At 43.6% G+C, this 27,792-nt stretch overlaps 1 protein-coding gene across 2 annotated transcripts in view; it reads left to right on the top strand.

Moving 5' to 3' along the window:
* The window catches only part of LIMD1 (LIM domain containing 1), a 411,104-nt gene that overhangs the window by 339,103 nt on the left and 44,209 nt on the right, over positions 1-27,792 (top strand). For both annotated transcript variants that reach the window (XM_078688169.1, XM_078688170.1), the window contains one exon: positions 4,085-4,152. In XM_078688169.1, the coding sequence (XP_078544295.1) occupies positions 4,085-4,152 (68 nt within the window). The remainder of the gene's footprint in view (positions 1-4,084; positions 4,153-27,792) is intronic.

Genomic DNA, 27,792 nt, shown 5'->3' with positions numbered 1-27,792 from the left:
TAAAAAACACACAAAGGTTCAGATAGCTGCAGAAGGGGTTTTACCCACAATGGTTTTAATTCATCAATGCCCTACTTTGGATTTGAAGTCCCTAGCAAAAGACCAATCTTTTTGGAAGAGGAGGCCTCACCCACATCACGTGGCATGCTTCATCATAGGCAACTGCTCTCCCCCTGGTAGGATAGTATCACAAAGGGCAAACTCAACCTCGCAAAAGGGGGACGGAAATTCTTAGATAAAGTACTACTGGACAGCTAGGAATCCAGACAACTAAAAATACCTAGAGGTACCCAGGTTATCGCCTTCATTATTGGGCACCTCGGGTACGTATAAAACCTATATTAAGATGGAACTACTTCACGGGTAGAACACGCACTTATAAACCAATGGCTGTAATCAGGGCCGGTTTAGGCACCAATGGCGCCAGGTGTGACAATCCTTTTGTGCACTCCTCTCCCCATGACATCAGGCTCCACAGATTCCCTCACTACCACTCTCCAACAGTGTCCACATCTCCACAGTCCCTCTCTCACATGTATTTCTTTTGTTTTATAGTGCTACTCATGCCAGTGTAGGGTGTCAGAGCCCTTTACATCAGAGACACTTTATACAGAGACAATGAATCATATATATGTAAATCAGTCTACATAGGAAATATTACACAAGACAATGAGGAATACAAGGTGTGGGAATCACGTGTCTTCTGTACTAGTAGGCAGTATATTTTAGGAGTGTTTGGTCTGGAGAAGCACAAACTCGGGATTTAAAATGCACCACAGTGTTTGGCTTTGCTAATAAGAATGTTTTTCGACCCAAACAAATCCGTTTTATCAACATTAGTATAATGGAAGACTGGAGGAAAAAACAATGTTCTAACATATATCATGTAGTTTTCATGCAGCTCTTTGGTGGCATTTCATAGGTCACTGTGATGTATTAGAACATTGGAAGTTACAACAGGATCTCTGTGACATGGTACACTTTCTTTGCAGCAGGCATATTATCCTTGTTTGTTACTTTATGTTGAGTCTCTAGACAAAACTTCAATCTCTCTTTAGCAGGAACATTAATTATTGTTTTCTGAAAACTGCTGGACACACAAGGAGATCTACAGCTGGTACTTTAAAATCCATATGTTATTTGTATACACAGCTCTCTAATGCCGGCCCTGGCTGTTTGCAAACTTATCAAATTGTTCATATTGTTGGCCGAGTGAAAAAATGCAGTGCATTGAAGATGGTGATAGTTTTGGGCTGGATTCCCAAAGTTAGCAGGTGGGTAGAGGCTGATGGAAAAGTGTTTACGAGTGTAGAAGAACTGGTGTAGATATGGGACTGGATACTAATTAAGTAGCTGCATGATGTGGATGGTCACACTGTAGACACTCGTTGGAATTGAATAATGCTTAACTCAGTGTCATCTTAAGTATTGTGGGGGGCCACAGGCAAGCAATATTTTGTGGGTCCCTGTTTGGATCAATTTTGAATTTTTAAAACCTATTTTTTACTAATCCAAACTCTTTGTTGACGAACAATGTTAAATTATACATTAAAGTGTTGCACGGATTCTGCTCATGCACAGAACTATACACAGAAAACCAGGACCTCAGTGAACTGTAGTGTACCAAAAAACTCACCTCAGTACCCAGAACCCCTATCCAACTAGCATCAGTGTCTCATTCGTTCTCCATACTACAGCGAAGCTACCAATGATTAGACCACCCAGAACAAGGGACTTAGGATACTCTCAGGAATAGTGGGAATCAAGAACACTCTTTTGTTTTTATTCTCATAAATGTCCACAAAGTGTGTAATCAGAGACACGGAAAAGTTTATAATGTTTATTTTAACTACGTGCTCCAAGATGCAGTATTTTGGCTAACATAAGCAGGCATATGATTAGAAATAAAACAATCAGCATTGTTACAATTCCATAAAACACAAAGGGAGAAATCATGTTATATTGATAGTGGAAACAGATCTTATAGCGCCTTGTGTACCACCCTTCCCTTTCTAGGATCTAGTTTTATAATAATAGAAGGTTTCTAGGTTTAAACGGGGAACCCCATACCTCCAAGATCAGCTGAGGTGAATCACATCACAGGATCAGCAGCACTCTCTGTACATGGAAAGGTTTTCGCCAAGTGTCTGAAAACATGCATGCATTGCTATATTAAAGGCACTCGAGTTTCAGCTATTTGCAGCTGTGTGCGTGTTGTGTCTAGAACGTGGGCCGTTCAACCTGGATCAACAGCATACATTGTTATTTGAACTTGAAGACTTCTGCACAAAGTGAACAGACTGAGGTCGCGGTGTAAGTCTAGGGATGTGAAAAACAGACCGTTCTCATGTGTAGAAAAGCAAGTGGTTTAACTTACAACAGATACATGTAGTGTTGTGTGCAAAAGCGGCCAAGTGGCAAAATGGTGTTTAACTTCTAATACTCTTATCCTAACATAGCAATGTGTGCAAGCAGAACCCGGTCTTAACTACAAAAGGTTACGCTACAGATATACACATAAGTGAACTTGTGAGAAACTTCACTTTCCTAGGGGGGCCTCAAAAGGTGCGAACACTGGGTATTTGCCCTCTTTGCCCAGGCCTTAAAACGTCTCTGTGAGTTTAACTGTATTTGTTGTGCATTACAAATACAGCTCAGACAATCAACTATTTGTGTAAGATGCAAAACCAAAGTGGGGCTAGCAGTCAATGATGGTGATACTTGCTGTCCATGCCATTGCCTCACTGTGCCGAACCGAAAACAAAGGTGAATTTAGCTTAGATAGACTGAGTCCATACCATCACAAATCATATGATTGTTTTATATGTATGTATACATTTTTGTATGTAATGTTTATATATCGTTAACCTTGCCAAAAGGCTATGTGTTGTACTTTTTCCTGTTCTAGTGCTTGCGTGTCTCACTGGACCAGGATAATTCATTGGATAGAGACTGATACTGTTACGCAGTGTTGATCAGTGTTATACATAAGCCACGAGAATGTGCTTTCCTGAAAGGTGTCACACATAAGACTTGGAAACGGCACACATAAATGCACTGCAAACATGGAAAAGTCACACCTAAACAAACCTAATAACTTGACAGGCACGATTAGGAGGATAAAAAGTTACAATGAGTGTGTAAATTGAAATCGTGATTAATAGAATCCGGATTTGTGGATTTTTATGCTCAGAAATCCAATTTCTGAGTGTGGAAATCTTATTTGTGTGTTGTGCAGAATCCCCCAATGTGGCAGATTTTCCATAGGGGAGTTACAGTGTGGGGCTGTCAATTGTGAAGGTGGTGCTCACAACTTTGTGGGCCTTCACACATTTTTCCAGTGGTCTTTAATGTCCAGTAATTCATTTTCTCTTATTGCCATATCGACTGGAGAAAGCATCTCAAAGAAGGGTCAGAAATACCAAATAAACCGTACACTGGATGTGGATGTGGATGTGTGGGAAGAGGATTCTCCTCATGGAACATGTTTTCACATAGAGAAAAAAAGAAATAAAAAAGTTAAAGCTCATTTGCGTTTTGTAAACCCACTGTAAACAGATGAGTTTTGTGGGGGCAAGTGGGTTGGGTTGAATTTTGCAAATTTAGAGTTAGGTATACATGTGGAAATATGATATTCGTTGATTTCCTTATGTAGCTGTGGAATTTTTGTGAGTCCCAAAAAAAGTAGAATTTTATAAAAGTTAAAGTCCTTATGTAGCTGTGGATTTTATTTTAGAGTCTCACAAAAGTAGAATTTTACAAAAGTCAAAGTAACTTACGACTTTTGATCTCTGACTAGATTAGTATGAGTGAATTTAGGTAAAACATAGACTTTCTACTCGCTGTTATGTTCACCCCGTCGTTTTTGTGAATTCCTTCTCGTGACCTGCCTGATTTCTATCCACTTCCTAAAGGAAATAAGCCTTAAATGTGTTCCTTTACGGCGGTCACTTGTGTATTTATATTTCCAGATTGGCTATTAAAATTACATTTATTGAGGTACAATTCAGTAATTATCGTATGCCTTCTATTTGACCTTACATATAGCAAGTTAAAAAAATATTTTTCCATACTTTCTTTTCAGGTCGAAAACTCAGAGGAAAGGCTTTCTACTTTGTAAGCGGAAAGGTGTTTTGTGAAGAAGATTTTCTGGTATGTAATTTTTTTTACAACTTGTACAGATTCAACTTCCTGATTGTCACCCTTAACGACCTGACTGTATATCAAATCCGGTGCCAAGGCCATCCCCAGAAACCGGCTTCAGATAGTTCTAAGAAAAAAACGAATAGATATCTTGCCAAAAAAAAAAACCCTACCCACCTCCTAAACTACAGTGTGATATAAACTCCACTGTGGCGTACTCTGTTTACTCTACATGTCCGACTACCTCTATTCCTTCAAATTTCACTACCACATTGGGTGCAACAGAGGAGGATGCATAGGACGTTGTAGTGTAGCTCCCTTTTACTTCTGTTAACTCTGTGGCCATTTCCCCATGGTTCCACTGGCACTTGCGCCACTTGGAAGAAAATACCTTCCAAGAGTAGGATTTTAGTAGCACATGGAGTCATTGGTGGGCACCTTCTCTTTTCTTTTCAACGCTCCCTGCCTTTTTGACTATTAAATATTTCCCCTATCTGAAGTGAGCACAGTGCTTTGGCCTCTCCTGAGTGCCCCAAATATGGTCGCAAGACCTGCAAACGTAAGGTCTGCTACGGGTTCAGCTCTTGGTTGCTTCCCTCTAGCTGTACCCATCTCATTCTGTCTTGTAAGGCACCGCACACCTGGAGTGCCACTGGTTCGAGACCAGCAGAATCATGAATAAACATACCTGGGGACCTCTCAGACCCTGACCAGGCGTGTAGATTCTGACGACTGAGGGCGACACTTCTCCTGGATGAGCCAGCCAGTCACTGCCAACCACAGGCGCACCCATACCTGTGGTCAGCTGTTTGCCGGCCTGGTTGGAAATAGCTGAAATCTCCCTACAGAATTATATACATCAGATGCAGAATATGGATGGTTGTGGTCCCACATGAGAACTTAAAAACGGAATATATTCTTACCACGCGTAGCTTACATTGTTGGGGTTACAGTATGGGTCTCTGTCCACAAATGTGTGCTTGCTACTGAGAAGTGTATCTCCTATTCTAGGAGAGAAAAATAATTATCATCACAAAATCAGTTGAAAGAAATAACTCAATGAACATAAACCAGTGCTATGTCAAACTAAAATAAAGGTCTCCCCTTTGTTTCTAAGGGTACTACTTCTCCAACAGGCACACATGTTTACATACATTCGGACCATCCGTAAAGTATATATGCCCAAGAATTAACAGCTAAACCCTTCGCTTTCCTATTATGAATCTGTCAAAAAGCTCAGTTGTGTGTAGAAACGTCTGGTATGCAGGTAACATGGTCAGTAGGGAGCACCTTTCATGCATGCAGCGCATCATCGTCTGGGGATGATGACTTTACCAGGAAAGCCAAGATCACCAAATTATTAGTGGGGCCCAAAACATATGAACAGCTGCATCGAGATCCTATACCATGCACGCCCAAGGAATTAGCCCTATGAGCAGCACCAATAGGGAATGACCTTGGAATGACCGAGCTCAGACTATCAAGTGCGGGACTGCTGAACTGCTCTCCCTTAATCACGGCAAATAAGTATATGTGGGAAAATAGCAGCTACAGGAAATTAGTTAATACACATTTAGCCAATCCTTATTTTCTTAAAGCATTTTGGGAATTACTGTTTCAACAAGTAGGGGGAAACGATGCCTTATACTTGAATACAGTCACAATTAATTAGATTAAAACATATCTAAAAAATATGTACTTTCCCCATTGAGCAGACGGGGAATTGACCATTTTTTGCATGTTTAAGTCACAGAAAAAATTGCCTTGCATGGGAGACTTACAACCTAATTCTACTACTCTTGAGAAATCATTTATTTATTTTAAAATCCCCAAAGAACGACGATTATCGTCGCTGTTCCTTCTTTTTATCTATCTGTTCTAAGAACTGGTTGTAAAACCATAAATAACATTTTTGCTCACGCAGCACCAATTGGATGGACACCATAGAGTTCATTTCCATACTTTATCAGTGTAAACACTGGCCTGGTGTCATATTGAAGCGAGTCACTGATTATGGGAACCAGCAACACTTTTCAAAGCAGAGAGGAAATGGCAGGGATATAGCAGCTACGGCAGGGATTTAAAAATACTGGTGGAATGGTGCTGTGAGGAGCCTTATCCAGCAGTGAAGAAATGCTCTTTGAAGAGATGGGTCTTCAGGTCCTTGTGGCAGTGAAGGGATGGAGACTGGTGGCTCTGGACTGAAAGGCTTCAGGATGCCAGGCGTAGTATGGTCAGCATTTAGGCATTAGTTGGGTTATTAAAAAGTTACTCTAGGACACATTCCACTCTCAGGCTGGCAGTTCAGCAGGACTGTTTCTATTAGAGCAAGACCAAGTCTTGATTTCTGTGTGGTTAGTCTCTGTCTGGAGTGGCATGGTGAGGAGGGACAGGGTAGACTGGAATGCCCCATAATTACCAGAGCCTGAGATCAATTTATATATATATATATATATATATATATATATATATATATATATATATATATATATATATATATATATATATATATATATATATATATATATATATATATATATATATACACACAAAATATTTTTTTTCTAAGTAGTACACCTCGTGTATTATGCCCAAACGTAAGTTGAGTGGTCATTTTGCCAGTCCTCGTCCCCTCCCCTGCTGTGCTCGTGCCCACCCACAGGCCAGGAAAGATGGACGATCAACAATCACGCACACTGGGAGAACGTGCTTGGAGAGTCACAGAGGAATTGCCTAGGAACCTGGGCTAAGAGCCGGGAGAGAGCATCAGAGCCCCAGAGGTTATGGTAGCAGTTTTCCCTCAGCTTTTGCCTGCCTTCTGCCTTTGTGTGGCGTCTGGGGGGAATATTGGCCTGCTTGAACGACAATCCCCAGGAGACTTGGTTATTATAAACTTTAGAAATACCAGGACAGCCAGGGAATTCCTGGCAATTGCCAGAGCAGGAATGTCAAAATCAAGCCCCAAAAAAATCCTGCATTTGGGTTTCTTCTATTGGTATCTAAGCTTGCCTCATAGGAGGGAAAACTCACCCAATGCTGCTTTAATGATGGAATTAGGTTTAACTCAGATCTGCAGGTGCTGGTGGGAAATAGGTTCAGGTCTCTGGCCTCCTTGGATCAAAATGATTGACTTTCTTCGAGAAGAGTTCTGACTCTGCTAGTGGTCCTGATCATAGAGACGAGCCGGCGCTTGAAAGCGGCTACCTGTCTTTTGTGATTACCTCCCCTAGGTTGGGTACTTCGGCCAGAGCGTATCTACAGGACAGTATTCAAGGGCCTCATCCAAGTCATTTGAGTGCTCTTCTTGCACTAGAGCTCCCGGTCCTGAATAAGGGTTCCCAAGGCATAGGATCTCAAAATCCTGTTCCCTGCTCACCCATAGTTACTAAAGATCAACAAAAAGGACTTAAAATATTGCAGGCACTCGTCGCAAGCTAGATAACCTTGATTGGTTAAATCTAGTGTCTTTTTTAATCTTATTTGCGTGCAAGAGCCTTGGATGAGGAAACTCCTTTTACATTAATGGTTTTCACACTCTTTTTAAACCAGCTCTACCTTCTGCTGCAGGCATACCACGAGGTGTGCTTGCTACTTTCGTATCTGTAAAAATTGATAAGGTCAATGATGTCCTCAGATGGTCATCCCAGCAGTTTTTAGTATCACAACTATCTCTAGGGGCCAATGGGACATTTTGTTGATAAATTTTTATAATAATATTTTCAACCCTCAGGCGTCCAAAGCAATTGAGGATCTTGATGAATTTCTGGACACCTTCTTTCTGAATCTGAATAAGAAAGTTACTGTGGTATGGGTCGGGGATTTAAACTCTACACTTTGTTCCCGGGCAGATTGCCAGTTATGCGGCATGCCACGAGAGGATGGTGGTTTGAATAAGGCCCACTTTAAACACAAGTTACTGAGCGATGCTTTGAACACACTTATTCCTAAATTAGATTTACAAATTGTATGTGAATCAAGGGGTGATCGCTATGAAAATATCCGTATGTTTACTGGAGAGGCAATAAGGAGCACTATAGATTTCATGATTATCTCAGTGAATGTTGTCCCTCTGGTCCTAGAGCTGAAAACTGTTCCAATGACCATAATCCTGTTTTTATTACCCTTAAACTAATCACTAGGATCAGCTCTACCGAAGTAGGGTGCAAACACGTGTTTAATAAGAATAGAAGCATTAGGGTGAGATGGGAACACATTGAACCTGTGAACTTTATTTATAAAATAGTACGGGAGAATATGGAATGTATAGAAGCTTGTTTGGCAGAGGATTCCACCCGTCTGTCAGTATTAAGGTGGTTTAACCAAGTATGTGGGACTATTAGAGAGGGTGTGATGGCCTATAAATCACCATAAAGCACCCTTTACATTGCTGGTTCAATGCTGCATGTTCGACAGACAATAAATGTTTAAAGCTCATATTAACATCTGTTCCACTTTATCCCTTGGAAGTGCTTAAAGCGAGAACAGAATATAAGGAAAAAGTGGAGGCAAAAAGGGAGATAAGGATAAAAGCCTGGGAAGATTTGTCAGTTGCAGTTGCCTTAAGTAACAGCATGAAGTTTTGGGAGGTCAATCGCCCTTTCTTCTCAGAGCCTGACACTCCCAAGGTGGAAGCCCTGATCTCCGAAGTGCAGTACATAAATCACTCCTCTGGAAATTTCCAGCTGAGAGAGGTAGATCGAGGCCTCTTTGACAACCATTTTGTGTCGCCATTTTTAGACTTACCCTCAGTGCCTCTATCTATGCCTATAGCACTGGACAATGTAGTTAGGGCATTGAACCTTTCAGCTCCTGGAATAGCTCCCGATTATAACGGGGTGCCAGTGGACCTCTTCAAATTAGCTATTCATTTGTGTGGACTAATTTTAACTAATTTCTTGAGAAGTGAAGTGGAGATTAAGATACCGGAAACGTGGAGATCCACTACACTAGTCCCCATTATCAAAAAATGAGACAAACTATCAGCGACCTGTTATAGGTCAAACTTCTTGATGCTACTGGTAAAATTCTGGCTCAGGTAATCTTGGCTCGTTTAGAAACCTTGGCCGAGGAGAACAAGATTATGATCCAGGTGCAGGTTAGTTTTAGACCAGGCATTGATACCCTAGAGCATACCCTAAATCTGCATCTTATCATTAGCAAATACGTAAAGGCAAAAGTGGGGGTTGGCGAGGTGCTCTTCATATGGCCTTTTAAGACCTATCAAGTGCCTTTGACCTATTCAATAGGGAAAAACCTTCGGTAATAATGAAGGAGATGGGGTTTGAATGAGACCTTCTTTCCTTTTCAAACACCTGCACCAGGATTTAAAGATTGCTGTCCATTATGGTCTGCAAGGAGAGCTAACCTCACCAATAGAATCACATAGAGGGGTAAGACAGGGCTGCATCTTAGCCCCTTTTTAGGTCTCGCCTACGCATCGCGCAAACGCTGCTTAGGAGGGACCGCTTCAAATCGCTCCGGGCTTTTGTGGAAACTCGTGCATGTTGTGCACTGTTTCCAATGGGCCCTCGTGCATGTGCGGCGCTTGCCTTGCGGGAGCGAGCAGCGGTGCCATCTGTTAGCAATTATCGTGCCCGCCGCTGCTCGCTTCCGCAAGGTAAACACTGTAGATGCTTGCGGGGCAGCGCTTGTCTTTCAGTGCTTGTTTCAGTTGAGTTTTACATTCTGTGGTCCTTCTCACGTTCCTGACTCACTGATACATTTTGAGTCTCTTAGACCGCTTCTCTGCATCACTTTCCCTAATCCTTATTACATTCAATGCTTTGTAACACTCACTCCCTCACTTCTCCCCCTACTCCTTGCCTCATCCCTCGCTCCCTGATCCATTCCTGCTCAGTTACATTTCCTGTGCCATTCCAAGCTGGTATATCCCTTCCTCTGTCACTTTCCCTGCCCTGTGTCCCTTTCCTCGCTCCATGATACATCCCTGCTCGGTTACAGCCCCTGTTCTTTGCTTCACCCCACGCCAGCCTCATCCTCTCCTCTGTCACTTCCCTGTCCCATGAAACCCCCTGCCGTCTGCCCCTGTCGTCTCATATCTGTCTGTTGCTTTAACTTTGTCTTGAGAGGTTTATCGCGGCCTCTTTGTTTAAGGATCACAGACACGGTCCTTCTTTATTGGTGCAATCGTTCACCTTAATTAGACGAAGGGTTCATTTCAAACCCGATCAGCGGGTCTTGAGAGAGGTTTCATTACACCCTCGCCTCGCGCCCTCTGTGTCACGGGATTGATTTATGAATCTCAAAAGCAGCCCAGAGCTGGGCGAGTCATCAGCTGGGTGGAGACCGCCAGGCCGGGAGTGGGGTGACGGGGCGGGGGCGGGGCGTATGAAGACGGCATTAGGAGGGGCCGTGACAAGTTTTTACACTTTTATGGGAAAAATGCAGAATAAAGATACTTTGACACGTGCACACACACACACACATGTATATATATATGTGTCTATTTATATACATGTATATACATTAACAAAAAGCATATATATATATATATATATATATATATATATATATATACATGTGATCAAGACCCGACTGAGGGTCGAAACGCGTCATGGCGGACTGGCTGGTCGATAAATAAAGAATTCACGATTGGCACAAGAAATTGGGTCTACTCTTCATCCTTGCTTACCAGAGGCGGTTGCGACGTTTTTGGATTCACATATATATATATATATATATATATATATATATATATATATATATATATATATATATATTACCTACTGGCGATAGCCAGTAGGTATATATAGTTAGGATTTTTTTCCTATGGGATTTTTGAAAATTCTATGTCGAATAACTTTGGCGTTTGAGGACAGAATTGGCTGAAATTTTCAGGAAAATGGAACATTTTGTTTCTGAGCAGCCCCTGAAAATTTGGGGGGGTTTCGTCAAGGGGGGGCCGAGAAAAAAGGGGGGTCCCAAAACGTGTTTTTCCCATGCAATTTTCCATAGGGTGGTTGTCCTCACTTTTAGCCTGAACGGCTGAATGGATTTACACCAAACTTGGCAAAATTGTAGGGACTGGTAGCCCGATGTGCCTTTGCTATGTCTCAAGATATAGGCTCCAGTGGTTTTTACGAAAATTAACTTTGCAAAATATATATTGGGCTACATTGGGCTATATATATGTTGGAGCCCAAATGTAGCCCAATGTAGCCCAATGTAGCCCAAAGATGGCCACCAGAGACAAAAAAAACCAAATGTAGCCCAAATATCAGCCAGATGTAGCCCAACTATAGCCCAATGACAGAATGTCCCAGAGTGTTCTAAAGAACAACTAGAGTGCTAACAGTCCTACTTATTACAAAGGTATGGCACACCTGAAGCCATCTTGATTGGAATAAAGTGGTAACTCTTAAAACATTTAATTTAAAAAGGAACAAAATGAGGGGGTTCATTTTGCCATAGAAAGTATGATTAGCGAATATATGACGAAATCCCGCATACCATCAGTCCGCAAAAAAAATCCCGCATGTACTATTAGGCCGCAAATTAAAATAACGAAAACTTTTAGAACGAATATGCCTTTAGCATACACTAAACAACTAAACTACCCTAAACCCTAAAACACTACCCCCAGCATGACCCTACACTGCACAAACAGTACAACACTACCCTAAACCCTAAAACACTACCCCCAGCATGACCCTACACTACACAAACACTACAACACTACCCTAAACCCTAAAACACTACACCCCAGCATGACCCTACACTACGCAAACACTACAACACTACCCTAAACCCTAAAACACTACCCCCAGCATGACCCTACACTACACAAACACTACAAAACAACCCTAAACCCTAAAACACTACCCCCAGCATGACCCTACACTACGCAAACACTACAACACAACCCTAAACCCTAACACACTACCCCCAGCATGACCCTACACTACGCAAACACTACAACACTACCCTAAACCCTAAAACACTACCCCCAGCATGACCCTACACTACGCAAACACTACAACACTACCCTAAACCCTAAAACACTACCCCCAGCATGACCCTACACTACGCAAACACTACAACACTACCCTAAACCCTAAAACACTACCCCCAGCATGACCCTACACTACGCAAACACTACAACACTACCCTAAACCCTAAAACACTACCCCCAGCATGACCCTACACTATGCAAACACTACAACACTACCCTACACCCTAAAACACTACCCCCAGCATGACCCTACACAACGCAAACACTACAACACTACCCAAAACCCTAAAACACTACCCCCAGCATGACCCTACACTACGCAAACACTACAACACTACCCAAAACCCTAAAACACTACCCCCCAGCATGACCCTACACTACGCAAACACTACAACACTACCCAAAACCCTAAAACACTACCCCCAGCATGACCCTACACTACGCAAACACTACAACACTACCCAAAACCCTAAAACACTACCCCCAGCATGACCCTACACTACGCAAACACTACAACACTACCCAAAACCCTAAAACACTACACCCCAGCATGACCCTACACTACGCAAACACTACAACACTACCCAAAACCCTAAAACACTACACCCCAGCATGACCCTACACTACGCAAACACTACAACACTACCCAAAACCCTAAAACACTACCCCCAGCATGACCCTACACTACGCAAACACTACAACACTACCCAAAACCCTAAAACACTACCCCCAGCATGACCCTACACTACGCAAACACTACAACACTACCCTAAACCCTAAAATACTACACCCCAGCATGACCCTACACTACGCAAACACTACAACACTACCCAAAACCCTAAAACACTACCCCCAGCATGACCCTACACTACGCAAACACTACAACACTATCCTAAACCCTAAAACACTACGCCCAGCATGACCCTACACTACGCAAACACTACAACACTACCCTAAACCCTAAAACACTACCCCCAGCATGACCCTACACTACGCAAACACTACAACACTACCCTAAACCCTAAAACACTACCCCCAGCATGACCCTACACTACGCAAACACTACAACACTACCCTAAACCCTAAAACACTACCCCCAGCATGACCCTACACTATGCAAACACTACAACACTACCCTACACCCTAAAACACTACCCCCAGCATGACCCTACACAACGCAAACACTACAACACTACCCAAAACCCTAAAACACTACCCCCAGCATGACCCTACACTACGCAAACACTACAACACTACCCAAAACCCTAAAACACTACCCCCAGCATGACCCTACACTACGCAAACACTACAACACTACCCAAAACCCTAAAACACTACACCCCAGCATGACCCTACACTACGCAAACACTACAACACTACCCAAAACCCTAAAACACTACCCCCAGCATGACCCTACACTACGCAAACACTACAACACTACCCAAAACCCTAAAACACTACCCCCAGCATGACCCTACACTACGCAAACACTACAACACTACCCTAAACCCTAAAATACTACACCCCAGCATGACCCTACACTACGCAAACACTACAACACTACCCAAAACCCTAAAACACTACCCCCAGCATGACACTACACTACGCAAACACTACAACACTATCCTAAACCCTAAAACACTACGCCCAGCATGACCCTACACTACGCAAACACTACAACACTACCCTAAACCCTAAAACACTAGCCCCAGCATGACCCTACACTACGCAAACACTACAACACAACCCTAAACCCTAAAACACTACCCCCAGCATGACCCTACACTACGCAAACACTACAACACTACCCTAAACCCTAAAATACTACCCCCAGCATGACCCTACACTACGCAAACACTACAACACAACCCTAAACCCTAAAACACTACCCCCAGCATGACCCTACACTAAACAACCACCACAACTCTACACTACACTAACACAACACTACACTACACAACACTAGACTACACAATCACTAACCCACGAAAAAATTAACACAAACCCACTTCCCTCTCTCGTCATCGTGGTTTTCACAACGCAAATGCATTTACCATACATGCCTTTAAAACGTAATTCTTTGTAAAGGCATGCGCGATAAATGCACATGCGTTTTGAAAAAATGCGGGATAATGGTATGCGAGGTCAATGACCTTGCGGGATAATGGTATGCGGACTGAAAGTCTGCGGGATAAAAAATGCGGGAAAATGGCTGCAAACCATGATTAGCAGCAGACTTCCCTGGTGAGCACTAGCTTTACTACAGTGATCTAATGAGCAACTAGAGTGCTAACATTCAGAATTTATGGCAAATGTGGGACACATCTGAATGCCTTCTTGATAGAACCAAAGTAAACAAGCATTGAAAATGCAATAGATCTCGCCCTCGTTTAAGTTAAAGCCATTCTGTTTGTAATGAGGTGGCTTTTTAGCTTTGCTTTTATTAGTGTTTTTAAAACTTTCATGTAAATAACATGCATATGTATGCATATATGTATATGTATGCATGCATTTATATTTATATAGATATGCAGATTATATATGTTTATATATGTATATTACCTACTGGCGATAGCCAGTGGGTATATATAGTTAGGATTTTTTCTCTATGGGATTTCTGAAAATTCTATGTCTAATAACTTTGGCGTTTGTGGACGGAATTGGCTTAAATTTTCAGGAAAATGGCACATTTTGTTTCTGAGCAGCCCCTATTTTTCCATAGGGCGGTTGGACTCACTTTTAGCTCGAACGGCTGAATAGATTTACATGAAACTTGGCAAAATTGTAGATATGGTTTGCCCGACGTGCCTTTGCTATGTCTCAATATATGTGCTCCAGTGGATTTTGAGAAATTAACGTTTAAAAAAATATATATATCTGTGACAGCGCTCCGGTTAGCGCCCCGGTTCGCGTACCTGACGCGTAACGGAACTTCGCGAGGCGAAGCTGATTGGCTCTCCGGTGTCTGTCAACATTCTAAACAGTCCGGAGCGGCCGCCATCTTGTCTCTCGGTAGGTTCGAGAGACAAGATGTGGTGAAAAAAGAAGGGGGAAATGAAGGAAAGGGGGCAAGGTAAACCCCTCCTGACCCCCTAGGATTGATGAGGGGGATATTAAAGTCCCCCGCGATTTTTCGCGGTAGAGGCGCTTCCCGGTACGCGAACCGGGCAGCTAACCGGCAGCGTAACGGGAGTCTGCCATCTTGTGTTTTTGGAGCGTCCGGTTCGCGTACCGGGTAGCGTCCCGGTAAGCGTAACAAGGGGAAAACCAAGAGAAACAGTAAAAAAAAAATTAAGGGAATAGATTTCCAGCAAACTTGGCAAAATTGTAGGGACTGTTTGTTTGATGTGCCTTTGCAAGGCCTCAAGATATGTGCACATGTGGATTTTGTCTAATTAAGGTTAAAAAAAATATATATATCTGTAAGCGTGCTCCAGCACGCTTACGTTACGGGTTTTGTTTGCGCTGCAGAGCCGATACGTCACGGTTATGCGACGCGTCATGAGGCGTCTCACGTGGCTACGTGATACGTCACGTAATAAAGAATATATTTTACAGCTATAGATATTAGCTTTTAAAAAACCAATGAAATTCACTGAAAAAACCATAGGCTATAGACCATATATAGTTAGGAATTTGCATTTACAAAACCTTGAAAATTCACTGAAAAAACCATAGGTTAGAGACCATATATAGTTAGCTGGACATTTTATTGACATAAAACCAATGAAATTCCATATATAGTTAGTTGCACTAACTATATATCGCGCACCCGCAATCCACTGCTGATGATGTCACATATTACATCATTCATGACATGGTCAGTGACATCACTGATGACATCACTGATGACATCTCAAATGACATCACTGATGACATCTCAAATGACATCACTGATGACATCATGACACACCAATACCAGTTACTACATACGCACTCACTGATTCCTACGTCTACACACACATTCACTCATTCACCCATACAATCACTCATACATACAGTCACTCATTATTACAACACTATCATATGCACTCATACACCTATGCAGACACTCACACACTGCCACTCATCCATGGAGTTACTCACACACCTAGTCAGTCCTGTAAAGAATCAATCACACTTCCATTTCCTCATCTATACAGTTAAACACAGAACACCATACTTCAGTGACATCACTGATGACATCACTGATGACATCTCAAATGACATCACTGATGACATCTCAAATGACATCACTGATGACATCATGACACACCAATACCAGTTACTACATACGCACTCACAGATTCCTACGTCTACACACACATTCACTCATTCACCCATACAATCACTCATACATACAGTCACTCATTATTACAACACTATCATATGCACTCATACACCTAGTCAGTCCTGTGAAGAATCAATCACACTTCGATTTCCTCATCTATACAGTTAAACACAGAACACCATACTTTTCACACATATACTAACACATACTTACTCTCTTATACAATCACTGATACAAGTACACATTGATATGCACAGAGTTACACACCTCCCAGCCAGCCACACACACACACTCAGTCTTCCATACATCCACTCATTCTTCAATATGTAAAACATATTTAAACTTTACAAAAACACACAGACACTAGATGATGTCATCAGTGATTTCATTTGAGATGTCATCAGTGATGTCATCAGTGATGTCATTTGAGATGTCATCAGTGATGTCATCAGTGATGTCACTGACCATGTCATGAATGATGTAATATGTGACATCATCAGCAGTGGATTGCGGGTGCGCGATATATAGTTAGTGCAACTAACTATATATGGAATTTCATTGGTTTTATGTCAATAAAATGTCCAGCTAACTATATATGGTCTCTAACCTATGGTTTTTTCAGTGAATATATATATATATATATCTCCTGGAAACTCGAACCACTTCCTGATTCCACCCACGGCGGACTAGGCGAGGAAAGAGACACAGACCTCCGAGGTTTTCTTGTGGGCAAAGATGTTATTTATTTAGAGTGACCCAACACAACATACATATAATATAATTTTGACTGGAATGCTTTTCTGCCTGAGTCCCAATTAAAACATATCTATTTGCAATGGGTTCCCAAAAATGTGTAGAATATGTAATTTTGAAATGCATGAAATTAAACTCTGGTAAAGAAGATCAACATTATGAGTGCCTACTGAGAAACCTAGCAGTCACTTTCATCCTTCCAGATGTAAATATGAGTACCTTTGACCTGGGAAATAATAACATCTATTATACAAGCTCTAGGGAGACTTGTTTTTAATTTCTGCATTATATGTAATATGTCAGTAATGCCAGTCTATGTACTAGCACATGAACGTATGCAGAAGTTGTGCATGTCTGTAACTGTAAAGCTATCAGAGACTTCCAAACCCATATATATTGACATCTCTGTTGGAAAGAAAAAAAACATTCTTGTGAAAGACTGGGTTGTAGGGAGTGTGCATTAAGTACAATTGACTTGCTTAAATCAAAATCCAGTGTGGATTCAAACAAAACGCAGAACACACAGTAAGCCAAAGGGCCTCTCGTACAAGTTCTCAGCCAGTCCAACCTATTCAGCATTTTCCTTTTATCCATATACAAAATGTATTAGAAGGTCAAGAGTACCTTGCTGGCCTTGAAGACTGAGAACATCATTTGTGGATGCATATACCTACAAGTATTTGAAATCAAAAGACATATCACACGTGGTATTCTCTACTACAGCCCTTGGGTGAGTTACATCTTGGATATCATAAATGGTTCCCTTTGGAGCTATTTGGCCAGTGTTGGCACATAAGAGCCAGATCCGTGCCGCGGTTTGAAGATAACCCCTCAGTATTTATCTCCTAAAAGTCTAGCATGGATTTGCTTGCCTGGACTGATATTCAACACCCTTGATCTGGAAGAACTAGATGTCGTATGATTCTGTCCCCATTCATCTCACTACTATGGCATTAGGGGAAAACCAAACCACGTTTTATTTTGCGAAAACAAAATTTAACCAGTATAGAACGAGCTTGCGGTTTTCGGGTCCAATTATCAATATGTTGTGCGAAACCTATTGTGCTTGCCACCACCTACTCTCTAGTATGTGATAAATGCTTTTGATTACTGTGGCTGTTGCCTCTCTAGGGATTTGTTTTGAAATGCTGCCCGCAATTGTGTTGTTGTAGATGCTACTAATTTGGATTTAAAATAAAATCTTCATCGTTTTTCAGAGTACAAACAGATAGCGAATTTGTGGACGTGCTTAGCAGGGCAACACAAAGCAAATCCTCCCCCATGAACTTTCATGTGTTTTTGAGGCAGTCTTTGCATATGCTTTTGAGGAGGAGAATTTGTCTATCAGCCCTGCCTTTTCCAGGATCTCTCTCTAGGACTTGCTGCTCAACAACCCGCTTACAAAAGTAGGTGGCTTGTTGAGCCCACAAGTCAGTCAGTGTGAAGGATCTTCCAATTTGTATGTATTTCTCTTCGTAGAGGATTCTTTGTACCATTGAGAAACCAAAGGGAGCATTTCACAATTGGTCTAGTTGATACGGTAAAGCTTACGTCAGCATCCCATTTTCAGTACCTGGTTCATGTTTGACACTGCTTTTGACGACTTCCTCACCATTAATCACTAAAAATATTTCCGGGAGCACTTCTATAAGCGCCAGTTGACCTGGGCTTTCTTGGATATGGCTGGAGATATGGAATGGCCTCTTCGAGAAAGAGCTATAGCCATCAAAGAGCAGTCACAGGTGTAAAGGTCACTCGCTTGGTGCATTGGTGGAGCCAGCAGATTATGTTCATGGCCAATCAGAGAACAGGAGAGACGAAAACCCAATTTATACTCACGGGGACAAAAAAGTAAAATTCCTAATCTGAGGACTTTGCCTGGGCATCATATTTTTGCTGATGTTTGATTTTTTTATTTGACTATAGCGGATATCACCTTAGAATAATTTACAAAGTAATAAATGAACTGTAGGCTTTAAAAATAGTAACATACAAAGTATTGCTCATGGGGGTGTAGTGTTAGACACTGATATTGAAAAAGTCAGAAAAGGTCGAATGGATTTAATATGAAGGTCAAAGGAAGATAGTGAAAGTGGTAAATTTATCAAGCCGGGGGTTTGCCTTGGGTTATAGCAGCCTTCTCCAATGAGTAGCACGTACGCTACTGGTAAATCTCTAGGTACCTGTAAGTAGCTCGCGTCGGTGCAACCTACCCTACTAAATTAGAAGCTTTTGCTTGGTCGAGTTAATATATGTACACCAAAATTAAGTGTGCACTTGAGACAAAAATGATCTTGTGGGCTGATGTTTGGGCAAAAATGGCTACATTTCCAAACTATATTTGAAGCTGATATTTTAGTGATAAATCATGTGGCATGGTGGAGGACTTTTAACTAACATTATTTCCTTGCTGCCAGTGACATTACAGATATGACGTTTCTGTATTACACATAGAGGGATTTCAACTGACAATGTATTTGCATTACTGATGGCGACCCTTCCTAATGAAGTGAGATGATCACTGCTGGCCATCTTGCTAATGGTGGCCACTAACGTAAACATGTCTGATGAGATCACTATTACAACATAACAATGTTAGTTGCTTGGGATGATTTTCATGAGCATGAGTAGCTCCCATTACAAAAAAGATTGGAGATCCCTGGGTTAGAGTATAGGAATGAAACAAGCACTGCTAAAGCCAATTGTTTTATACCTAGTGTAGGGAAAAGGTATTCTTAAGCATTGGTAAGATGCAGAGGGTACATATCACTTGGTGCAAGTGTAATTATCCCATGAATATAGAACAGGTACACTGGGCAGCAGCAGCACAATTTCCTCTTCAGACAAGGTGATCATAAATGGCACAAATGTCATGTTATGTTATGTTATTTTAGCGAAGCTTATAAAGCTCACTTCTACCCATGGGTGTCCTGGCGCTACACACTGATTCACTGTAAGCGGGGTGTCTAAATCATGAATAGCGAAGTCTTCAGCATCTTTCTAAAAGCAAGGAGCTCTGAGGCCTTCCTCAGATGTACTGGCAGACTGTTCCAGCACTTCGCCGCACCATAGGAGAAACTCTTGCTTCCCCAACTGGCCTTCTTTATTCGGGGCACGGCTACCAGCCCTCCATCGGTGGAACGCAGCTCTCTGACCGGAACATACCATTCAAAACACTTAGTCAAAAACTCCGGGCCAGTGCTATTCAGCTCCTTAAAAACCGTGCACAGTGCCTTGAATTGTGTTGTAGCCAATGCAGTTGCTAGAGACCATCTTGGGCAGAGGCAAACCTAGGTATCCCAATTAGCAGTCGTGCGGCTGTGTTTTGTACTGTCTGTAGTCTGACGCTAAGAATATGTACTGTCTGAGCAGCTGCATTGCATCCTCTAACTCCCCTACATCAAGTACAGCACATACATCAGCAGCCTGTGACATAGAACATGTACTGCATTGGCTGTACTAAAGCAGGCTTCACTCACACTTAGTGGAAAGGGACACAGCACAATCAGCAACTCCCTCCCCCACAAAAAAAACACTGCACTGTAAGTAACTGTACATTTTATTCATTTAATGTAATTTCCACCCCCTCCCCACTCACAGTAGTTGCCAGCCACCACTGCTGCTGCCTTTCTGGCCTTGGCCTGATGCCTCCTTTGGCCATAAGTGGAGGCAGAAGAGGGCGAGTGAGTGACAAGTGGGGAATTAGGGTGAGTGTGACCTACAAGTGAAGACAGAGGTTGGTCAACTAGAGGAGGGTGTTAGGAAAGGGTCACTCAACGGGACGAGTTGAAGAAGAAGCTGTCCTACAAAGAGAGGGCGACCTGCCGGTGCTGGTTTATGCATGCACAGCAATCTAAGCATGTTTTAGCAGAGCAAATGTATATGAAGTTTCCTCCAACTTCTTGCAGTCTAGAACATTTTCGTATAATACCGATACAGTAGTTTCCACCTTCAGTAACACATCAAAGAAATTTAAAAACTGTATTATTCCGTAGTTGTATAATATTTAGAAAGGGGATCACCATCATGATATCATTGGCTGAAAAATATAGAAGAGTGTGATGGGCAGTTACAAGACATTCATGAGAGCATATGATGAGGAGAAGGCGGAGATAGACTCTATTTAGGGTGTTGTGCTGAATAGTGGAGTGTGATAATGTATTATTATGTATTTATCATTTTATTTTTTTTTAAACTTTATTTGTCAGTGTATACATCTTAAAAACAATAACACACAACTGGCATCTCTTCAGTGTATGTACACAGATCGACTAACTCAATAACGGCACTTGGGACAACAGGCGGCAACAGGGAGGGAACGGACACATGGGGAAGGGACACAAAAGCATATAATAATAGTGTCATGAGAAGAAACCAGACACATCGCTGATACAGACGATAGATATCACTGGGGTCCTTCCCCCTGCTCCCCATCAGATCCAAACCCAATGGGTGTGCCCCGCCCACCACTCCCACTGTCAGTTGTGTCATGTGAGGAGAGCTCCTCTTCTGCCAGCCCCGACGCACACATAACGCGCCAGACCATTAAGTCGTCCTGCAGCTTCTCATCCCTCCGAGTGAGTTGCAAGTGAGTTTCCTCGGCCAGGGACCACTCCCACACGTCTCTAAGCCAGGTGGGTACCTCTGGGGCCCTTTGCCCCATCCAAGTGATTGCCATCCTGCGCCTTGCTAGCACCAACATTAATTGCATGAGTTTATAGGAATGTTTCTTTTTCTTGGGCTTCCGGACCGGTGCAAGTAGACAATGCAGGGGCTTGAGTGCCATCCTAAGGCCTGTGGCTGTGACTATTCGCTCCATCACCCCCACCCAGAATCACCTAACCAAAGAGCAGTCCCAAGCTAAGTGCAGGAAGCCCGGTTTCTCAGCGTTACATCTAGGGCCTCTGTCTCCCCTATCCTCCGAGATACGCTTCAGAGACATTGTTAAGTAGGTGCGGTGTAAAAAGTTGAAGTGCGTCAGTTTAAACCTTGTGTTGCATGAGACCTTGCGCCTGAGGGAACCTATGCGCATCCACTGTCCCTGGTCCAGCGGAGCGCAGAGATCCGCCTCCCAGGCTGCCCGGGACGGTGGCACCGGGGGGGTTGAATCCTGTTTCACGGTCTTATAGAAAATTGAAATCAGCCTATGCCCCTTGCCGCAGGAAAGAAGGATGTCCAGGGTGTGGGTCAGTGGTGGAGCATCCGGGTACTGGGGCCAGGTGACCTTCGCCACCCCCTGGAGTCCCCCGAAGTGTAGATACTGCCCTTGTCCAATGCCAAAAGCCTCCTCAGCCTGCTCATAGGTAATGAAGGACTTGTTAGGGTAAAGGTCAGCCAGAACTTCGCAGCCACCCTCCCTCCAGGAATGAAAGGAATTTATCATTTTCGATATAGCTCTGCTACTAACCTTTGAAGAGTAACAAACAGAGCTAGAATTTGAAAACAAACTACTCAGGGATCCCATACATTGTGGTTCAAGGTGGTCACAAGGGGCAGAGTCATGAAAAGCGTCATTCAAGTTATACAGTTGTTTAATAAAAACTCTGCCACAAAGAAATAGTTAACAAGGACAAACATGACAATAAAACTATTCTGGCTTAGCTAATTGGTTATTAAGAGGCTGCATTTTAATGTCCTTTGGAGTTAAGGCACCTGCTGCAGAGATCTTCACATGCACTGAATTAGTAAGTGCTCTTTAAATCGTTATTTATTTAATTACCTCTACATATAGATACATATCACATTTCTACAGTGTATGCCTATTCTTTAAATATAGGAGCTAAACTAAGTCAACATCCTGCCTCCAAATCATAGTTTCTCGTAAGTGCTTGTGAAGTGACAACCTGTGTGCCATTATTTCGCTCCATTTCATTGGCATATAGGTGTTGGTCTCCAGATAGCTCCCAACCAGGATGATACTCAATCAAAAGAAGGGCTGATGGCCCTCCAAATCGGGCCTTTGGTGTGGGCGCAGCTGGAGGGAAAATAAGAAAGCCCCTCAAGGTCTGCAGGATGTTGCTCCAAAATGAAAAGCAGACAATCTGTAGGCGGCGCAAAATGTATGGCAGTGTCAGCACATTACACTGGGTCAAATTCAACATATATTTCGCTGGGTCCAGCCCAGATCCTGAATCTGGCAGCTGGTTTCCGCTTGAACCCACCCTCTTTCCCTGCACTGGTGACAGAGCACTTTACAACTAACTATAATATGGTAAGAACTTGCCTAGCTTCTGCAAGTGGATTAGAAATGTTATGATAACTTTATACATTAGTAAGGCAAGTGAAAGTTGTATAAAAACAAAGGTGTGTACATTTTTAGTGCGGTCGTGACTGAGCATATATGAAAAGCAGCAGTATAGTATTCTGCAGGGGCGGTTTCTCCATTATGGCTCTGGGGCTGCGGTCCCTCTGAAATTCCTACACATTTATATAACAAAATATTAAATAGATTGATTTATGTAGAGATACAATCGTATCTCTAAACAAATCAATCTATTTAAGTCATGCTGTCTGTCCTAGGCTGCCTTCCCCTCCTTGCTCTGAAGCAGGAGACGGAAGTTAGGCAGTATTTCAACATTCTGCACTGTGACACACAACGCAGGGCTTACCTTCCTAAAGCCCTTCGTTGCCATTGTGGTCTATTGTGGTATCTACAGTTGGCCAGTGATGCTATCAGTGTCAGTGCGTCGGAGTCTTCATCCCTGCGTGATGGCAGACATCCTTAAATCACAAGCATACATACCACCCTTTCCCATTCATCACACGTAGGAGTGGATGAAAGCACCTGTGATTCGGTACTTTGTCCTCGGTAATTGTAAATGTTAGAATGCTAATCTTGTGTTCTGTATATTCTGCTGAGAAATCTCATCATGTAACCTCCCCTAATGTGACACCTCAGGCCCTGGTAGCAGGTCGCTGCCCTTTTAGAAGTGGAGCTGCTGTATGTATTACCCTGTGAAATTCATCCAAAAGACAGACTGGGTTCTTGTTCCCTTGTGAAGTTGATCCAAATATCTGAGTCAAGAGCAAAGTGAGAAATATGTGCTTTCAGTGAAGACAGTTATCTGCTGTATGGTGATAAAACTGGCCCTGTCTTCATGCCCTTATAATTAATTCCAAAAACATGGATTGATTTACGAACATTGAATGTTAAAAACGTTAAGGTAATTCATGTCAGCGCTTTGGGTCCCGATGTACAACCATTCCATTTTACGAGTCGCAAATTGTGATGTTTTGCAAATCGCAATTTGCGACTCACAAAATGGGATGTACAACAGTGTCTGAGACACTCTGCGATTTTCAAATGGGTCGCAAGTGGCCTGCCTCATTAATATTCATGAGGCAGGGCGCAATTTGCGACCCATTAGGAATGGCCTGCAAACACAGAGATGGTGGCCTGCTGGGGACAGCAGACCATCATGTCTGTGTTTTATTTTTCAATAAAGCAATTTTTTTTTTTCAAATGCAGCCCGTTTTCCTTAAAGGAAAACGGGATGTGTTTTTTTTTAAAAAAATGAAAAATTTTCTCTTCATTTTTTAAGGGAAGGCAGTGGTTTTTGGGTTCACTGCCTGCTCTCTTAAAAAATATTTTTGCTTTTATTCACAAAGGGGAAGGGGTCTTCTGGGGACCCCTTCTCGTTTGCGAGTGGCTTACCACCTACTTAAAGTAGGTGGAAAACTGCAAGAGTTTTGTGACCACAAATGCAGTTGCAAAACAATGGTACATACCATTCTGACTCACTGTTAGGAAGGGACACCTTTGGCATGCCCCTTCCTAATAGCAACTCGCAAAACACTATTTTTCGAGTCACCGACTCGCAAAATAGCATTTGAACATACCACCACACTTTTTTGCGGTCGCAAACGGGCCAATTTCCCGTTTGCGACCACACAAAACGGTTGTACGTCTGGCCCTTAGTTCCTCTCTTATTTCACGAGTTTAATTTAATCTTGCATTCCTCAAGAGAGTTATCTATTTAATCATGCAGTGCTTCTTTATTTTGTTTTTAGTGCATCACATTACTGTTGCATAGTGCATACTGAGAGGTTAGCCAGGTGTTTATGAGGAGCTTTAATTGAGATTGCTGAGGCTGAAGGCAAAGCAAAGTGCCAGTCAGTGGGTTGGCCTCTCGGCACAGCACACATAACAATGGTCATGTATTCCATTTGTAATTGAAATTCTGTGTAAATGTGTGTGAAGTGGGTAAATAGATGTCAAAATATTTACAAGGCAAAAGTAAAAGAAAATAAAGTGCTTAAATGTGCAGTGTATGTTTGGGGGTGGTGAAATGAGTGCAATTCACGGATCAGGGAGCTCACCGCCTAATCCCTGCAACACGCCTGCTGTTCACCGGATCACGCTGCAACTCGCGGTACCCGCTGCGCGGGTCCCGCATCGCCCGTCTGCCTGGGTCTTTGAGTGAGGCGTAGGACTATCGTTGGAGTCATCTGTAGCACCCGAGGGCGGGAGAGGAACACTCCTTCAGGGCTGCGAGCGCCAGGTGAGGGACAGGGACTCCATTTCCCAGGAGTCCCTGGGTTGCCATCACCTGCACCTGGACGCTCTCCCTGCTTGCCCCGCCCCCGACCGCCGAGCTAAAGCTGCCGCCTGCCCAGGACACTGTGGGAAACTCCTATACTGCAATTCACGGATCAGGGAGCTCACCGCCTAATCCCTGCAACACGCCTGCTGTTCACCGGATCACGCTGCAACTCGCGGTACCCGCTGCGCGGGTCCCGCATCGCCCGTCTGCCTGGGTCTTTGAGTGAGGCGTAGGACTATCGTTGGAGTCATCTGTAGCACCCGAGGGCGGGAGAGGAACACTCCTTCAGGGCTGCGAGCGCCAGGTGAGGGACAGGGACTCCATTTCCCAGGAGTCCCTGGGTTGCCATCACCTGCACCTGGACGCTCTCCCTGCTTGCCCCGCCCCCGACCGCCGAGCTAAAGCTGCCGCCTGCCCAGGACACTGTGGGAAACTCCTATACTGCAATTCACGGATCAGGGAGCTCACCGCCTAATCCCTGCAACACGCCTGCTGTTCACCGGATCACGCTGCAACTCGCGGTACCCGCTGCGCGGGTCCCGCATCGCCCGTCTGCCTGGGTCTTTGAGTGAGGCGTAGGACTATCGTTGGAGTCATCTGTAGCACCCGAGGGCGGGAGAGGAACACTCCTTCAGGGCTGCGAGCGCCAGGTGAGGGACAGGGACTCCATTTCCCAGGAGTCCCTGGGTTGCCATCACCTGCACCTGGACGCTCTCCCTGCTTGCCCCGCCCCCGACCGCCGAGCTAAAGCTGCCGCCTGCCCAGGACACTGTGGGAAACTCCTATACTGCAATTCACGGATCAGGGAGCTCACCGCCTAATCCCTGCAACACGCCTGCTGTTCACCGGATCACGCTGCAACTCGCGGTACCCGCTGCGCGGGTCCCGCATCGCCCGTCTGCCTGGGTCTTTGAGTGAGGCGTAGGACTATCGTTGGAGTCATCTGTAGCACCCGAGGGCGGGAGAGGAACACTCCTTCAGGGCTGCGAGCGCCAGGTGAGGGACAGGGACTCCATTTCCCAGGAGTCCCTGGGTTGCCATCACCTGCACCTGGACGCTCTCCCTGCTTGCCCCGCCCCCAACCGCCTCATCGCTATATTGGGAACATCTGACCCTCGCTACGCGGGACGCGAGCGGGACGCCCGGGGCTAAGCCCGGGCAAAGGGCGGGCCCTCTGCGGCCCTCAGAGGCCTGAGGAGCCTGGCCTGGGCCATAACCCCTGTTCGTTTACATACCGCCCAAGGGACAATTTGGACACATGAACTGTAAGTTGATTGCAATCCCTGATTAGCGTTTGTGGACTGTTATTCATAAGTATCAGTTAACTGTTACATGTTTAGGATCTTTATTACCCTCTATCCTATGCATTAAGGCCGCTCGAAAATCGGTGGTGGGGATTACCATGAACTGTCGGGAAACCCGGAGCATGGCAGTCGCAGAAGCAAAAAAATTGACTGGTACCCTAGATGATTTTATTGTCCGTACACATGCACTGATTGACGAGGGTATAACACTAATGGATAGGAGGGTGTCGCAAGATTTGGCTATAGCCAGGAGATCTTCTCTAGGCCCAATTGCCCAGGCTTGTACGCCTAACCCCGAGAGCCGCCCTGTCAGCCTTGTCTTGGTACACAATTCCGGGGACACTGGGAATCTTGATGCCTTAAACTCGCAGCAGGATCTGGAGGCCACCCCCAACCTTGATCTCATAACAGTAAGCGTCCCAGACAGGATAGATTTAGTTAACCCTACCGGGGCTAGTGATATACACCAAAAGGGTCTAAAAGAAGGAGCAATCCCCAAGCAAAAGGTAAAAAAACCCACCTCTACTAAAGGGAAGAAAGCACAAACGGTCAATAAGCGTAACAACCCCTTCTTAGTCCCATCAAATACAAATGGGGCAGTCTGTGCAATTGACACTGGGGGGGCACATTCTACAAACACCGGCTTGCCTCTAAGCCTCCCAGACGACACCATCATAGATAAAAGTCTGGAGGAAATCATGGAATTAAGTGGAGAGATTACTAGCTCAGATCAACATAGTCAGGAGGGGTGTGGGTCAAATATGCTTGACAATAACAATATCTTGAACATATTAAAATCTTTACTTG

The sequence above is a fragment of the Lissotriton helveticus genome, chromosome 4_1 (genome assembly GCF_964261635.1).
Source record: "Lissotriton helveticus chromosome 4_1, aLisHel1.1, whole genome shotgun sequence".
NCBI classification, from domain to species: Eukaryota; Metazoa; Chordata; class Amphibia; order Caudata; family Salamandridae; genus Lissotriton; species Lissotriton helveticus.
The sequence above is the reverse complement of the archived record's forward strand: the minus strand, read 5'-3'. Positions and strand labels throughout refer to the sequence as shown.